General features: G+C 44.2%; 1 protein-coding gene across 1 annotated transcript; it reads left to right on the top strand.

The window, feature by feature from the left end:
* The first annotated feature begins 3993 nt into the window (after positions 1-3993).
* Snrpe (small nuclear ribonucleoprotein polypeptide E) lies at positions 3994-10972 on the top strand. Its single transcript, XM_075987985.1, has 5 exons — positions 3994-4120; positions 4531-4557; positions 5407-5469; positions 8248-8326; positions 10760-10972. The coding sequence occupies exons 1-5, from the start codon at positions 4067-4069 to the stop codon at positions 10813-10815; spliced, it is 279 nt and encodes a 92-aa protein (XP_075844100.1). The 5' UTR covers positions 3994-4066; the 3' UTR covers positions 10816-10972.
* The last annotated feature ends 6178 nt before the right edge of the window (positions 10973-17150 follow it).

Raw genomic sequence — 17150 nt, 5'->3', positions numbered from 1 at the left:
CTTTCTCCTCTGAGGACACCAGAAAGATGAGGTTCAGTCCCACTCAGGAGATTTCACACCATCTTAATTGCCTCTTCAGCCCTATCTCAAAATAAATAGTTAGGAAGAGACCATCTTATCTTCAAATACAGCCCCATTCTGAAGTGCTAGCGGTTTAGAGCTTCAACAGCTAAATTCATGACCAAAGGAGTAACATGAATGGGTGAGTCACTCTTGACTCATTGCAGGGCTTGCTGATCTTTTCTGGATACTCTCTAGCTTCCCAATATCCTTGTCATGCTTTTTTGAGTACCAAATGCCCAGCAAGTTGTGAGGCTTCCAGGTGAAATGGAACTTCATCAGACTGGAGAGAGGTCTGTAATATTCACGAAGTGGCTGGCTATGGTGGCAAGCAGTTAGGATGCAGAAGCAGGAGAATTAGCAGTTCAAGGCCAGGAATTTGAGCCAGTCTGGAGTATGAGAGATACATGAGATACCATGTCAGTCAAATCAGGAGGGTCTCTCTTTGAGCTAGTGCACCTCAGCATCTTTTACAGACATCAGGAAGCTCATGAAAACCTCAAGATTTACAAGAACATTATGATTGATTTGCAATTTAAACCAAGGTTTTGCTCAAGTTTCTATTATTGAATGTATTCATTGAATTGTGACTGCTTTGCCCTTTGATCGTCAGGCAAACTTTATTTATTAAAACACAAACAGGGGGCTGGAGAGATGGCTCAGAGGTTAAGAGCATTGCCTGCTCTTCCAAAGGTCCTGAGTTCAATTCCCAGCAACCACATGGTGGCTCACAACCATCTGTAATGAGATTTGGTGCCCTCTTCTGGCATGCAGGCAGGCATGGAAGGAACGTTGTATACATAATAAATAAAAAAAAAAAAGGGCTGGAGAGATGGCTCAGTGGTTAAGAGCATTGCCTGCTCTTCCAAAGGTCCTGAGTTCAATTCCCAGCAACCACATGGTGGCTCACAACCATCTGTAATGAGACCTGGTGCCCTCTTCTGGCCTGCAGACATACACACAGACAGAATATTGTATACATAATAAATAAAGAAATATTTAAAAAAAAATAAATAAAATAAAACACAAACAATATTCCACTATAGTTTGGAGTGTGATACATTCTTTTTAAAGAAATAATTATCCCATGTAAAAAAAAATGTTTCTTTTTGTAGCTTACAACTAGTTTCTTCCCAGCACAGGAGGCAGAGGCAGGAGAATCTCTGTGAGTTCAGGCCAGCCTGGTCTACAGATCGAGTTCCAGGACAGCTGTGGCTACAGAATGAGACCGTGTCTTTTTTTTTATCATAATACTCTTATAAGATTGGTATTCCTGCTATTCTTATCTAAAGAAGACCCCAGCTAAGTGCATTTTGATTCTGCTATTTGACCTAAGTGCTATCCGTGAAGATATTGGTCCCCTTAGACACCTTCCAAATTCCTCAGCTTCAGTTCTGAGCTTCCTTATTAGAAAGTGAATATTCCAGCCGGGCGGTGGTAGCACGCACCTTTAATCCTAGCACTTGGGAGGCAAGAGAATCTCCGTGAGTTTGAGGCCAGCCTAGTCTATGAAGTGACTGAAAAAAAAAAAAAGAAAAAGAAAAAGTGAATATTCCAGTTGAGTAAAATTTGACCCAAACCAAAAGCCACGCCATAACAGAACTGAGTAGGCAACACAGGACTTGACAATTAAGCTGGACTAGCCGGCCAGCACACCCAGGCGCCCTCCTTTGCCGAATTCACAGGCGCACACTGCCTGTGTCCAGCTTTTGAGTAGGTGATTGGATTTGGGTCCTACCTAGTCATTTCCCCAGGGCCTTAAGTGTATGTAATAAATGTGTAAGCACTGGGTGGTGGTGGCATATGCCTTTAATTCCAGCACTCAGGAGGCAGAAGTGAGTTCCAGTGCAGCCAGGACTGTTAAGCGGAGAAACCATGTCCTGAGAAACGGATTCTGGCAGCGGGGCCAAGGAATGGATGCTAAGTGGTACAGCTCGGATCTGGATTCTGGCAACTGGGAGTCAAGGATTAGCACAGGCCACAGTAAGCATAGCAGTTTACAGCTGCTGCTCTAGGGAAAGCCTTCCCAAGTGCAAAAGCCCTGCTCCAGCAGGACAGGGCTTCCCTTTGGCTCTGGTTCCCCAGAGTGTAACAGCTCTCCTTTGCCAGCCCTGTTCTGCTCTTCTCCACCCCAGCTCCGGAGAGAAGTTGTTACTTCTCTGCTCCATTCAGGAAAAAGGTCTTCACACAAACCTTATTCAAGAGATTTATTGGGGGGAAGAGTCCAGCAGAATGTCTGCCTGTCCAGAGTGGGAAAGGCAGCAGCAAACTGAAGAGGTGCAGGACTTTTATAGGGCTTCTTAGGGGTGGAGTTTTTCCAGGGAAAAGATTTCCTGGGTGGGGATTGGTCAGATTTCAGTTCCTTGAGCTCAGATTGGCTAGACCTTGTGCTCAGGGATTGGTTGGTTTCTCTACACAGGGACTGGTTGGCTTTCTGTTTTGTTGGTCAGGGCAGATTTGGCTCTGGTTTCAGGACCAAAGTGTGTTTCTTTCACTGACCCTTTAGCCTTGGGCTCTAATTTCAGGGCCAGGGCATATTTCTTTTACTGACTCTGATTCTAGGATCAAAGTGTGTTTCTCTGGTTCTGGGTTCAGGGCTAAAGATTTCTTTCACTGGCTTGGGTCTCAGAGCTAGGGTGTGTTTCTTTCACTGGCTTGGGTCTCAGAGCTAGGGTGTGTTTCTTTCACTGTCTCTGGTTTCACAGATGGGGTGGATTTCTTTGGCTGGCTCTTTGTCCCTACGAAATGCATGTGGGTTTGTTTTTTTGTTTTGTTTTGTTTTTTTGTTTTGTGTTTTTTTTTGTTTTTGTTTTTTGTTTTGAGACAGGGTTTGTTTCTCTGTTTAACAGTCCTGGCTGTCCTAGAACTCTCTTTGTATACTACATTGGCCTCGAACTCACAGAGATCTGCCTGCCTCTCCCTCCAATGTGCTGGGATTAAAGGTGTGTGCCACCATCGCCCGGCAAACATGTTTTGACTTACATTTCCAATTTATCTCAAATTTATCAGTTTTAACCTTGTGTGGCTTGTTTTATTTTGTTTTTGTTTTTTGTTTGTTTTTGAAACAAGGGCTCATGTAGCTTATATTGATCTGGAACACACTATTTAGCAGATGATCTTAAACTGATACTCTTGCTTCCATCTTCCATGAGCTGAGATTACAGGTGCCGGCAAATCTAATATAGTTCAAGAACACGTGTGCATTATTACCTCCTTGAGTCTTCAGTCCTGCAGAGGTACGTTTAAGTCTCCAGGCATTTTATACAGGCGTGTGCCTGTAATCCGAGCACGAGGGAGACAGGCAAGTAGAAGTCTATGAGTTCGAGGCCAGCCTTGTTGTAGACAAGAGCGAGTTCCAGGACAGCCAAGACCACACAGAGAAACCCTGTCTTGAAACAAACAAATTAATTAATTTTCACTTCAGAGGAGAGCGAATCAGAGATGTTGAGTCCTAATGACGTGTCATCAGTCGCACAACTCTCCGAGGGATCTGAGCCCAGCAAGCCTATTTGAGCACTTTCGAGCTAGAGAGATTGCCATCTTCAGTTGCCATCAATAGTAACAATATAAAGGTGATGAGACTTGAATCTGTTATTGGCATAAACCACAGCAACACCATTGCGTCCGGCACGACCCAGAATGAATAAGGGAGGTCTGCAGATGGTGTTGGATAAGATGCTCCTCCCTGCGCAGCTACCAAGCCTAACTTCCAGAACAGCTGTCAAAAATAGCCCTTAAGCAGAAGCAAGCCAACTGTTGCGCAGGCGCCTGGCCGAAGCCCCTGTGCGCCCCCAGCCTTCCACCAGGTGGCGCGGGAGGACCAACCTTGGAAGGCGGCCTGCGAAGGTAATAAGCATAGAGAAAAGGCGCCTCGCGCCTAGAGAGGCGTTTCCCAGGAGCGGCCCCGGTCGCCTATGACCACATGCACTTCCGTTTCCAGGTCGGTCTTCCGGAAGTCGCTGTCTGAGGAGGCCTTCCTGCTCGTGCGGTCTTTGTGACTTTCACCATGGCGTACCGCGGCCAGGGCCAGAAGGTGCAGAAAGTGATGGTGCAGCCCATCGTATCCTACGCTGCGTGTGAACTCTGGGCTTTGGGTCCGTAGACGCCGTGAGCGTCCCCACGGGCGGGGAGCAGGGGAGCCCGTTGCGGGCCGCTCTTCCCGTGAGGCCCCGGGGCGGCCGAGGCGGCGGGAAAGCGCGCGGAGTTGAAGGGCTGCGGGAGGCGGGCTCGGGCGGACCGTGCGGGGCGAGCGCTGCGGAACGGAAGCGGGGTCGGCGGAATGCAAGAGGAGGATGCGGGCCACCAGGGTGAAACGAGGGCGGTGGGGGAGTGGGTGCCTTCTGAGTTTCTAGGTGGTCACTAGTGTTTGCGGGTGCGGCGGGCCTGGTGTTGGGGCGCTGGAGAATCAGGTGAGGGCGGGAGCAGAGTCTCTGCTGTGTACAGTTCTTTTCCTTGATCGCCGCGGTGCAGAACCTCATCTTCAGATACTTGCAAAACGTACGTAAGTTATTTGTTAACTATTTTCTTACTGTCACTGAAATGAAAGTTGCGCTTTTTTGGCTATTTTTGTACCAGCATCCCTGATCCTGTGCTGTAGACTTAAAAAACCGAGGGGGACCACAGTTGAGAATAAGCCTGCTCCGAGAGCGTTAATTAATAAAATGGTGTACGTCTGTGCCTCATTCAACGTGCATACAATTCCGTTACTCTCTGCAAAAACTAAATCACTCACATGATCTGTTGGTAAACTTAACAGTGCCATTTGAATATTATTTTTTTTCTCTTAGCTGAGCTAAAAATGAACAAAATAAACCTAAAAAAAGAAAGATACAGAGGAGTGAGTGGCAAATGCCCCTCTTAGGAGAGATTTTTAGCAGTGTTAATTTGAGAATGTTACAACAAAGATAAAAAATCGTTTTAAGCCTGTGTCATTTTTAATCGCTGGAATTGAGGTTAGATGTGTGACTAGGAAAATTGACAAGGGAGGGAGCGGTATTCTCACGATTTTGAGTCTCGATTTTGCTTAAGAAGGTTTTGGTCTATAGAAACTTTCTTGTGTGTGCGCCATGCTGTGAACAAGTTTAACTGTAAATGTATTCATGCTGGGAGCAGTGATAAAGTCTTGAGAATGTAGGAAAATTAGTTTGAACAGCCCTGTCCGAGCATTTATTAAATAAAAATGTTTCTCAGCAAGTTAACCGAGATACCAACTCTTAGATGTAGGCTACTGACCTACAATGTTTGCCTTATATTCATTGGAACGTTTCTATAAGTCATTCACTATGGAATCAACGTAATGGTGCGGGCGTGTGTATATTTCTAAAAACATTCTTATTTTTATTTCAGAGGTCTCGGATTCAGGTCTGGCTGTATGAGCAAGTGAATATGCGGATAGAAGGTTGTATTATTGTGAGTACCCAGGCCGCTTTTCTCAGTTTATTAGAAAAAGACATCTCGGGAAATGGCCAGCTAGAGCAATATACAAGAAGTCAAGGACCCAACCCAAGGAAGACTCTTCGGGGCCCACATTATTTAGCCTCTTCTTGCTTTGGTTGTTAGGTTTAGATGACTTCTTTCTTTTTAAGATTTATTTGTTGTATGTGCATTGGTGCTTTGCCTGCATGTGTGTCTGTGTGAGTGTGTCAGACCCCCGGAACTGGAGCTACAGTTGTGGGCTGCCACATGGTTGCTGGCAGTTGAACTCCGGTCACTGAGCCACCTCTCCAGACCCTGATAGTTCTTTTCTTAAAAGAACTTAAAGGGAGAATTAAACTTTTAAGAAGAACTTAGGGGGCTGACAAGATGGCTCAAAGGTTAAGAGCACTGGCTACAATTCCCAGCAACCACATGGTGGGTCACAAGCATCTATAATGAGATCTAGTGTCCTCTTTTGTCATGCAGGCAGAACACTGTATACATAATAAGTAAATCTTTAAAAAAGAGGAAGAACTTAGTTTGTGAGGCAAGGAAACAATCAGATCAAAATCCGAGGGGGATGGGCAATGCCTCCAGAACTGGTAGGGTTAAATGAGGCACAAGAACAGGATACCTCAGCGGTGCTTGTTGTTTGCTTGGTTGGGCTTATGCTTTTATTGTTATTTTGGTGGTTCCTGGGATCAAACTCAGGATTTAGATTTGTTTTATGAGTGTCTTGCGTGTGTGCTTGTGTGTGTGTGTGTGTGTGTGTTTGCATGCCCACCCACACAGGCTAGAAAATGGATGGTTTTGAGTCACATGGGTGCTGGGAACCAAGCCTGGGTCCTCTGCAAGAGCAGCAAATGCTCTTGTGCCATCTCTTTTTTTTTTTTTTTTTTTTTGGTTTTTCGAGACAGGGTTTCTCTGTGGTTTTGGAGCCTGTCCTGGAACTAGCTCTTGTAGACCAGGCTGGTCTCCAACTCACAGAGATCCGCCTGCCTCTGCCTCCCGAGTGCTGGGATTAAAGGCGTGCGTCACCACCGCCCGGCTTCTTGTGCCATCTCTTAACCACCGTGCCATTTCCTGGCCTCTGGATTCTTTGTGTGTGGCAGAAGACTCTGCTTGGAAATCCTTTTGTCTGAGCCTCCTAAGTGTTGAAATTAATAGCCATGGGCATCTTGTTTTATTTTTTTAAAAGATTTATTTTTATGTGCAATGGTGTTTACCTGCATGTGTTTGTGTGAGGATGCCAGATCCTCAGAAACTGGAGTTAAAGACAGTGGTAAGCTGCCATGTGGTGCTGGAAACTGAACCGAGTCCTCAGGAAGAACAGCCAGTGCTCTTAACTGTGAATGTCCCTCTGACCCTGTCTTTGTTTATTCTTGAGGAAAGGTGGCGTTGCTGTGTAGCCAGGGGAGGCCTTGAACTTAGAATCCTTTCTCAGCCTCCTGAGATTTACAGGCTTGCACTAGCCATGTTCAACCCCAGTAATACTTCTTGTTTGTGGCGGGAAGTGTGAATGTTCATATTCATGTGTGTGTCTGCAAGAGGTAGACATTGGGTCTCTTCTATTGTTCTCCATCTTTTCTTTTTTTGAGACAAGATCCCTCACTGAGCTTGGAGCTCGTGGGTTTGACAAGACTAGTTGGCCAGCAAACCCCAGAAATCCTCATGTGTCTTTCCAGCACTAGGTGCAGGTCTATGCCACTGTGCGCTGCTTTATTTGTGAGTGCTAGGAACCCAAGCTCATTTCCTTGTAATTGCGAGTACTTTACCAATTGAAGTCTCCCTAGTACCCCCTTCCCTGCCTCAAAGCTGCCGACTGTTTTGAAGAAAAAATAAAAACCTTCTGGGAGTGTTGTTAGCGTACTTTGTTATTTTACATAGTGTCCATCAGTAATCTCTTACCAGTTGGAAGACACGCTTAATAATTTGTGGAAGCAGTGCTTGTGAGAACAGGAGAGAGCAGTGGCAGACAGTAGTCCGTGTGTATATCTACGCATGAATACACATACTGGATTGGGCAGGTTATAAAAGATGATAGAGCATCTGCCTAGCATATCTAGTGAATGTTTAAGTTCAGTAGATTGAAGAAGTATTTGGGATCCCAACCTAGCTTTCTTTGCTATTTAAAACAAGCAGGCTAGAGATGCTCCTCGGAGGTAAGCCACTTCCCTAACATGCGTGGGAGTCCCTGAGTTCTCAGCAGCAGCACCACCACCCAAAAATTATTATTTTTTTTAAATACCCCAAGAATTGTGCATGTCACATTTGACAAGGCCTAGTGGCACACACCTGTAATCTCAGCATTTGGAGTAGAGAGGGATAAGAGGCTCGGGAATTTGAGGTTGTCCTTGGTTACATAGGAAGTTTGAGGCAAACATAGACCACATGAGATGCTATCTCAAAAATAAGAGGCTATTTGATGGCTCAGCAGATAAAAGCATTTCCTCCAGAGGACCAAGTTCAGTTCCCAGTACACACATTTGATGGCGCTCAACCGCCTGTACTTCCAGTAAATGGATCCAGTGCCTCTGCCTCCTGGGGCACCTGCATTCTGTGCGTACATCCACCCACAAATAAACACATACACATAATAAAAAATTTACAACCTTTGAAAGAATACAAATAGGTTAATAAGTAGATCTTTAGTGTCTGAGCTGAAAGATCAGTGGAGGGATAAACTTCTAAAGGTAACTCATATTTCTGAATCTATTCTTTAGAATGGTTGTGTGTTGTTTACTTGAAAATGACTTGTCAATTGACTTCCAGGGCTTTGATGAGTACATGAACCTCGTATTAGATGATGCAGAAGAGATTCACTCTAAAACAAAGTCAAGGAAACAATTGGGTAAGAATACAGTTGGCTTTACAGATTTCTCTCTACTTAGCTAGCAGACTTGAATGGCTTGAAGCTGAATTTGTGTTTAAATTTAGCTTAAATTTGCAAAGTTGCTTTTGAAGTCGTCTTCTGCTACTTATTCCTTTACCCACTCCTTTGTTTTTGTTTTGTTTATTGGTAGGGTCTCATGTAACCCAGAATACTCTTAGTCTTGCTAAGAATGACACGGAACTCCTGACTTGCCTGCCTCCGCCTCCCCAGGGCTAGGATCATAGGCATTTGCCGCCATGTCCAGCTAATGATGTTAAAGTTAAATCTTTGGTCATTACTGGTGTTCACTTACAGATTTCACACAGTTGACTGCTCCTTAAAATTTGATCCCTTGGATCTGTGATATAGTTCTTGAGTATTTCTTATTCATCTCTGGTTATTTCTTTTCAGGCTTTGGTATATTTATCCTTTTCCACCCAGCCATTAAATGTTTGAGGCTGGGTTCCAGCTCTCCTTTGACTTTTTCCCTAGATACTTAATAATATCACAGTTTCAGTTACTAATCTATGCACTGATTACCATATTCATGTGTCTAGTCCAAACCTCTTCTCTGAACCTGTTCATCATATCAGAAGGCAAATTCACTTTCTTCATACACATTGTTTAGCATGGGTTTGGTGTTTGCCACCTTACTAACAGTTTCCTTTTTGAAATTCTGTATCTGACTTTATTAACTTTTGCTTGAAATTCTTCATTGCCAGCTGGGCGGTGGTAGTGCGCAGCTTTAGCTTCGATCCCAGCATTCTGAGGCAGAGGCTGGTGGGTCTCTGAGTTCAAGGCCAGCCTGATCTGTAGAGTAGTTCCAGGACAACTAAGGCTACACAGAGAAGCCCTATCTCAAGAAACATTTTTTAAAAAAAGGAAAAGAAATTCTTCATTGCCTTTCTATTTTTCCTGTGAAAGGACAAATCTTGTTTTTGCGGAAACCAGATCAGGCCATGTCTTCACTCATCGTGTGACCTGTCCCATTTTCCGAGTACTCACCATGCTTGTCTTTGTTCAGGTCTTTACACCTGCACATTTGCCCTGCTTTCTGTTTGAGGTAGAGCTCCCTGTTTAGCCCAGGCTGGCCTTAACTTTGCTTTATTTTCCTGAGTGATTGTGTTTTAGGGTTACGTTTCAGGTTACATTTACATACATTGTTTCCTGTGTCTTCAGAACTCCGATCAAATATACCTTTCTCTAAGATACCCAAAATTTAGCCAGGCAGTGGTGGCACACACCTTTAATCCTAGCACTCAGGAGGCAGAGGCAGGCGGATCTCTGTGAGTTTGAGGCCAGCCTGGTCTACAAGAGCTAGTTCCAGGACGGGCCCCAACGCTACAGAGAAACCTTGTCTTGAAGAAACCAAAAAACTAAACAACAAAAAACCCAAAATTTATTTTGGTTTTCCTTGGAATAGGAGGAGATGGGGTGTCGTGTGGTGAGTTTATAGGGATACATTTACTGTTTTACCACTGCCTCTGTGTAAGACTAGATGCTCCATAAGTGCACGAGTCATGTCCTATCTGACTCAGTAAGCTCAGTAGCTGACTCAGTGCTTGACACAGAAGAGAGTTTAAAAAGCCAGATAACGCCGGGCGGTGGTGGCGCATGCCTTTAATCCCAGCACTTGGGAGGCAGAGGCAGGTGGATCTCTGTGAGTTTGAGACCAGCCTGGTCTACAAGAGCTAGTGCCAGGACAGGCTCCAAAGCCACAGAGAAACCCTGCCTCGAAAAACCAAAAAAAAAAAAAAAAGCCAGATAACAAGAAGGAATCTTAATCAAGGGATGATACTGAGTGTTTTGTCTTTTGTTAATAATTAGTGCTCACCGAATCACTTATCCATGGTGGGGTTCAGATAATCTCTTTCCTGAACCCTAATGATTGTTTTGGACTTAAACTGAATAGATGGAAAGCAGTCTAAGGAATGATAGTGTTGTTTGCTTTTGAGGTGCTCTTGTTCTATAGCCCAGGCTGTCCTTAGACCTGCATCCTACCTTAGCCTCCCAGTGCTGGGATTGCGGGCATACAGTGTCTCCCCCAGCAGGTGGATTATTACTTATTGACAGTTTCGGAGATAGGATTGAAATACACTGCATTTCCCAAATTTGACAGACACCTCATTTAAAAACTCTATGAGTTTAATTTTGGGAGATACTGCTTCAAGACTTCAGTTGACGTAGACGCTAAGAACTTTAGAACAGTGCTGCTTTAATTCTGCTCTTAGAGAAAAGGTGCATGTGTGCCAGTAGACCTGGCAGAGAGGCTTTCAAAATATAGGCACTTGAAAATGGTCACATACCTTTTTGTGAGAGGTATAAATCTCGAAATACTGTTTAAAACAAAAGTCTGATGCTGAAAGGTGACTGGCTGTGTGTCTGGTAATTAATAGCTTTCATTCTTTCCAGGTCGGATCATGCTGAAAGGAGATAATATTACTCTGCTCCAAAGTGTTTCCAACTAGAGACCGTCAGGCGCTTGAGAAGTTGAAGAGGAAGTGCAGTGTTTTTAAAAGTGTCTTCTGTTGGGAGCATAGTCCAAAACATTTATTCCTGTTGTTGTAGTGGCCCTTATGTTATTATCAGGTGACAATAAATGCTGTGAGATTGTTTTTATTACAATTTTAGTTGTTTGATTCCTGTGTCAAAATCATTTTGCATAGTGGTTCTTCTAGTTGTTGGTATTGTAAGGTTCCTGAAGGAAGGGTTATCAGTTGCCCTGGGCATTTGATTTTCTCAGCAGGGGTCTGTACTTTCTTGAGGCAATGAGTAAGAATTCTGCTGTACAGGTAAGCTGCCAATGTTGGGTGAAAGAGGCTGGGGGTTACGAGTAAGCAGGCTTCTTCACTAGTGATAAATTCATCAGTTCTAATTGCTTGGGGTTGGAAGTGTAGTTCAGCAGTAAGTGCTCGTTTGTTGTGCAGGAGTCCCTGGGTTGATCCCCAGTTTTACAAAACAAAAGCGCACTGACTGACTCCTGGGTGTGAAAACACTATCATTTCTAAGTGCAGAAGGCCGAAAACATGTTCATAGCTCTCTTGCTTAGCACTTACTGAGACACTGAAGTCTTTGAGAATTTGGTGGTCCATGCCTATAACCTTAGCAAGAGAATGAGGCAGAAGGATCTGAAGGTCAAGGCTTGATTATGCTGCAAAACGAGACACTGTTTAACAAGAGCAGACTGGGAGGAATATTTGCATATAGGCGAAGACAAACTTTAAAGTACATTTAAAATAAAGATGGATAAGCTTTTTTTTCTCCTTAGATTTTTGTTTATTATGTATACAGTTATACAATGTTCTAATTGCAGGCCAGAAGAGGGCACCAGATCTCATTACAGATGGTTGTGAGCCACCATGTGGTTTCTGGGAATTGAACTCAGGACCTCTGGAAGAACAGTCAGCTCTTAACCACTGAGCCATCTCTACAGGCCAATAAGAAACTTTTTGAGATTGGTATTTTAGGGGAAAAAAAAACCCCACAAAACACCTGGCAAATTGTTAGATAATGTTATAGCATGGTGAAGAAACATACCAGTTTATTCTTAACTTTTAAGATCTAGGTTTGGTCTGGGGAAATATCTCAGTGGGTAAGCATTTAACATGAGGACTGGAGTTAGGACCCCAGAACCTAATGAAAGCTGGGTGCATGTGGTGGCCTGCCTATAATGTCATTGCCTAGGGAGGTGGGAAATGGAACTTGGGAGCAGCATCTATAAGCTGTGTGTTCAGTGATAGACTTCCCCAAAGTGTAAGGTGGGGAGTGATGGAGGAAGACAATCATTGACAGTCTTGGGGGCACATGTACAAACACATATAAAAAAACTAAAAACTATTTGCTCACCCCCAAGGGTTTTTTGTTTCTTTTTTTCATTGTTGTTTACTTTGATGAGAATGTACATGCTCCTGCCACATCTCAAACGACAACTTTCGAGAGACCGTTCTCCTTGTGGGATCTGGGGAGTGAAGGCCTGTAATCTGGCTTAATTTGTGTGTGTGAGTGCAGGTGTGCCGTGGCCATGTGTGTAGGATAGAGAACAGCTTTGGTGAGCAGAATGTCTCCTTGAGCTCAGGCTGTCAGGCTTGCTGACACCCAAGGGCCTTTGCACAGCATGCCATCTTGTTGACCCTCCCTTTCTCCCTCTCCCCCTCTCCCTGTCTTCTGTATGTGCACATACCTGTGTGTCTCTGAGACTGTGCTGATGCCATGGAAACAGAAGAAGGTATCAGATCCCTTGGAACTGGAGTTGCCAGCCTTTGCAAGCTGCCCTCTGGGTTTTTGGATCCAGGTGTGATCCTTAGATCCTTAGGATTGAGCACTAGCATCTGCTCTTAGCCATTGAACTATTTTACCACCCACCGGCTCTTTTTTTTTCCCCTCTCTTTATGTGGTGACTTGTTGGGTAATCCAGGCCAACCTCAAATTGATGCTCTTCCTGCTTCCGTTCACAAGTGCTGGGACTGTAGACATGCACCAACATGATTGACTGATTTGTTTTCTTTTGGAATAAGGTCTTGTAGTTCAGTCTGTCCTCAAACTCAGTATGTAGATGGGTGTACATTGAACACCTTATCTCCTGCCTCCTCCTCCTCCCAAGTGTTGTGATTGCTGGCCTGCATTATCATATCTGATTGCATGTAGTGCAGGGGATTGAACCCAGGTCCCTGTTCTTGTTACTCAAATACACTACAACTGAACTACATGCCCGGGTCTTTTTTGGGTGGTGGGAGGTGTTGGGGATTCAAGACAGGGTTTCTCTGTGTAGCCCTGGCTGCCCTGGAACTCTGTAGACCAGGTTGGCCTCAAATTCATAGATATCCACCTGCTTCTGCCTCCTGAGTGTTGGAATTAAAGGCATGCACCACCACCACCTGGCTAAAGAAATTACAGTCAATAACTGAATTTGGGGGAATGATATTGGGGATTGAACCTAGGGCTTCAATTTACCACTGAGCTAAATCCCCAGCCCATGTACCCAGGACTTTATGTGAGCAAATGATCCCCTTAGTGGGATTTCTCTTTTTTTTTTCTTTCCTTTTTTTAGTTAGCATTCAAAGTCATGCATTTTATTGTAGCATTTTCTTCCATTCATCATACTTTGTTCTGATCAGTCCTCTCTGTAAGCTGCCCCTCTGCCTGGTTTCCTTCCTTTCCTACATGGCCAGCCTCTGTTCAGCTTCCCTCCTCCCTACTTGTCTTTCTGAGTCTCCCTTATTTCACTTACAGTAACAGCTTCTCATCCGTTTGCTTGTAAATGTCAGATTTTCTTATTTTTACAGGTGAATAATATTTGGTGTGTATTCTGTGCTCTTATTCATATTCAGGGACATTAGGCTAGCTTGTGAAAAGTGTAACAATAAACATGGAAGTGCAAGAATTTCTGGTATTTTGAATCAGAGTTCTTTGGGAATGTATGCCCAACCTGTATGCATATATGAGCTGTATGACATTTCTGTCTTTAGTGTTTTGAGAAACCACCATGATAACTTGAGCAGAGGCTGTACAAATCCATAACCTATACACCAGCAGTGTATAAAGCAAGCTTCTCTTTCCACACCCTCACCTCTACATGTACGGCCTGGCACACATGCGCATGTACATCAGGACCTAATGTAAGACCTGAGATCCTCAAACTGCTAGAGGGAAATAGGAGCTTGCTGAAAAGGATTCCAGTGGCAAAGGACACTCATCCCAAGAGCTAGCAAATGGGTGATAGTCTACATGATGGAGTAAAGATCTTTGTTACCATTTTTTTATAATTTATTTTTATTTCATGTGCATTGGTATTTCGCCTGTATGTATGCATGTCTGTGAGGGTGTCAGGTCTCCTGGAACTGGAGTTACAGTTGTGAGCTGCCATGTGGGTGCTGGGAATTGAAAGAACAGTCAGGGCTTGCTTGTTTTTTGTTGTTTGTTTTTTGAGGCACAGTTTCTCTGTGTAGTTCTGGCTGTCCTAGAACTCACTCTGTAGACCATGCTGACTTCAAACTCAGACATCCACCTGCCTCTGCCTCCCGAGTGCTGGAATTAAAGGTTTGTACCGCCATGCCTGGCTATCTTGCAACTAAAACTTTATTATAAAGAACAAATGTTGGGGCTGGAAAGATGGCTCAGTGGTTAAGAGCACTGACTGCTCTTCCAGAGGATTTGGGTTCAATTCCCAGCACCCACATGGCAGCTCACAACTGTCTGTAACTTCAGTTTCAGAGGACCCAACACCTATGGCAAACTCCAATGCACATAAAAAATAAAATTAAAAAAAAAAGACAAATGTTGCAGAGGATGTGGAGAGAGGAACTGTTATTTCTGGTATGGTACAACTTAATCCAGCTATGATGGAAATCAGTCTAGATTTTTCTCAAAAATCTTAAAATAGAACATGTTCCACAGCTGGCCATGTACTCTGTACAGGGATTAGCATGGTTAGCACCATTGTACTCACTATAACAGGGATGTGGACAGTCCAGTTGTCCATCAACAGATGACTGGAACATACACACATAAGATGGAATACTTTTCCACTCTGAAAAATGTCCCAAAATTTAATCGGTAAACCTAGAGTGTATAATAAGGCCACACAACCTCAGGGGAAAAAATGATCATCCTCATGTGGATCTTAGCCTATAATGTATACATGTGTGTGTGTAAACAAATGCGCGTGTGGGTACAGTCTGACATGTAGAAAGAGCAAGAAGTTTAGTTTAACCTGGGAGTTTGGGGGTCTTGTGTGTGGTGGTCAAATTCATAAAAGTGTAACTGATAATGAAAGTATGTAATTCAGTGTGATAGCTGGGTGGTGGTGCACACGCCTTTAATCTCAGTCCTTCAGAGATAGGCCAGCCTGGTCTACAGAGCGAGTTCCCAGCTGTTACCCAGAGAAACTGTCTCACAAAACTAAAGTGTCATGATCAGTGGCTTCAGAATAGCTATTGTAGCTATCTAGAAGCTCACTGAGATGGGTAGCCTGCTGTGTGGTTTTGTTTGGCAATCTCTTCCAGTTTCATTGCAGATCTTACTGGAGGCTCAGCCCTCAATACCACTCAGTAGGAAGAGAACACTTCTGTAACTACAGCAGCATCAAATCATACAAGACAAAATACATTCAGATCAGTATTGATTTAGCTCCTTATTACATCACCAGAGAACAAAATGGTAAGGCAACTGCAAGATGGGCTATGAAGTTAAAAACTGCTTAAGGAAGTGTGGAAATAGGGAATGAATGAAGTCAAGGAAGCAGGCAGGGAAGGGGAGAAATTGAAGCAAAGCAAGTAAATGTTTTAAAATACAATGGAAGAAGTGTTAGGGAGGGGAAGGGAAAAGAGCACGAGATGAGAAAAGGACAACACGTTATATTACCCAATGGAAAAGCTGAGAAGAGGAATCAGAAAATAAAAAAATTTTTTTTAAAGAAAAAAATAAGGCAGTCAAAATAGAGCATCATGGGAAGGAAAAGCTAGGGAAGGGAACTAAAAAAATACTCCCAATAAGAAAGCAAAATTACTCTGTGAGTTCAAGACCAGCCTGGTCTACAGAGCAAGTTCCAGGACAGGCTCCAAAGCTACAGAGAAACCCTGTCTCGAAAAACAAACAAACAAAAAAACCAAAAAAAAAAAAAAAAAAGCAAAATTAGGCCGGGCGGTGGTGGCGCACGCCTTTAATCCCAGCACTCGGGAGGCAGAGGCAGGCGGATCTCTGTGAGTTCGAGGCCAGCCTGGTCTACAAGAGCTAGTTCCGGAACAGGCACCAAAGCTACAGAAAAACCCTGTTTCGAAAAAAAAAAAAAAAAAAAAGCAAAATTAGACAAAAGCCCAAAGAACAACAAGATGTGTGTGTGTGTGTGTGTGTGTGTGTGTGTGTGTGTGTGTGTGTGTGTGTGTGTATGGGTTAGCAGGTGAGAACACATGCTGCTAGCAGCACGCCCTGAGTTCAATCTCTAGGACACACGGAAGAAGAGAACCAATGCCTGTAAGTTGTTTTCTGACTTCCAAATGGATGCTATGGCACATTCCACAAACAAAAATATACTGAAAAGGCACAAGAGAAAAGAGGTACTCAACCGGCTTTGGCCTCCCTGTACAGGGCACAGGCGTGGCTTCAGCAGCCTCAGATCAGGACAAGATGGTGCCTGGCCAGAGGAATTACTGCTGGGCCACCACATTCTGCAGTTTGTGCTCTGGGCGCAGTGGGCTTGTCCTGAATGAGGACTGCACATCTCTGTGCTTGCTCCCCAGAGAGCTGTGCAGCGTAAGCTGTTTGCCTTTCCCACCCCAGTAGATATATGTTTGCCCTTGTTTATTTTGCCGTTACATTGATGGAGTGTTGGGGGGGGGGGGAGATATGCTCATTCCATCACAGGACAGCATGTGGGAAATAGCCCTGCGCCATCCCCTAGCCAGGTTTGGCTTGTGCTTTGCGTCCCTTTTTGTCTGCACTGTACAACTATTCTTTCACTTCCTTTGTGGATTCCAAAGCTCTTCCTCTGTCTAGAATAGAGTCTATTTTTCTGTTTTGTTTTTTTGGTTTTTTGAGACAGGGTTTGTCTTTGTAGCTTTGGAGTCTGTCCCCTCTAGATCAGGCTGGCCTCGAACTCACAGGGATCACCCTACCTCTGTCCCCCAAATGTTGGGATTAAAGGCGTGTGCCACCACTGCCCGACCGAGTCTATTTCTCCTTATCCTGATCCTCTCCTCACAAGTTCACACAGGTAGCTTCCAGCCCTCACACTTGGAAGTTTTCTGGGTGGCAGAGTTGTGATGCCTGCAGGTTTTCTGGGCAGAGATGAGCAAGCAGGGATTCTTCA

The sequence above is a fragment of the Microtus pennsylvanicus genome, chromosome 10 (assembly GCF_037038515.1).
Source record: "Microtus pennsylvanicus isolate mMicPen1 chromosome 10, mMicPen1.hap1, whole genome shotgun sequence".
Classification (NCBI taxonomy): domain Eukaryota; kingdom Metazoa; phylum Chordata; class Mammalia; order Rodentia; family Cricetidae; genus Microtus; species Microtus pennsylvanicus.
This window is presented reverse-complemented; position numbering and strand designations above follow the sequence as displayed.

Bases quoted from the DNA above. Each gene is read 5' to 3' on its own strand.
- Snrpe (XM_075987985.1), top strand. From the start codon at position 4,067: ATGGCGTACCGCGGCCAGGGCCAGAAGGTGCAGAAAGTGATGGTGCAG. The intron at 4,121-4,530 runs GTATCCTACGCT...GCCGCGGTGCAG, and splicing joins AAGTGATGGTGCAGCCCATC to AACCTCATCTTCAGATACTT. The intron at 4,558-5,406 runs GTACGTAAGTTA...TTTTTATTTCAG, and splicing joins TCTTCAGATACTTGCAAAAC to AGGTCTCGGATTCAGGTCTG.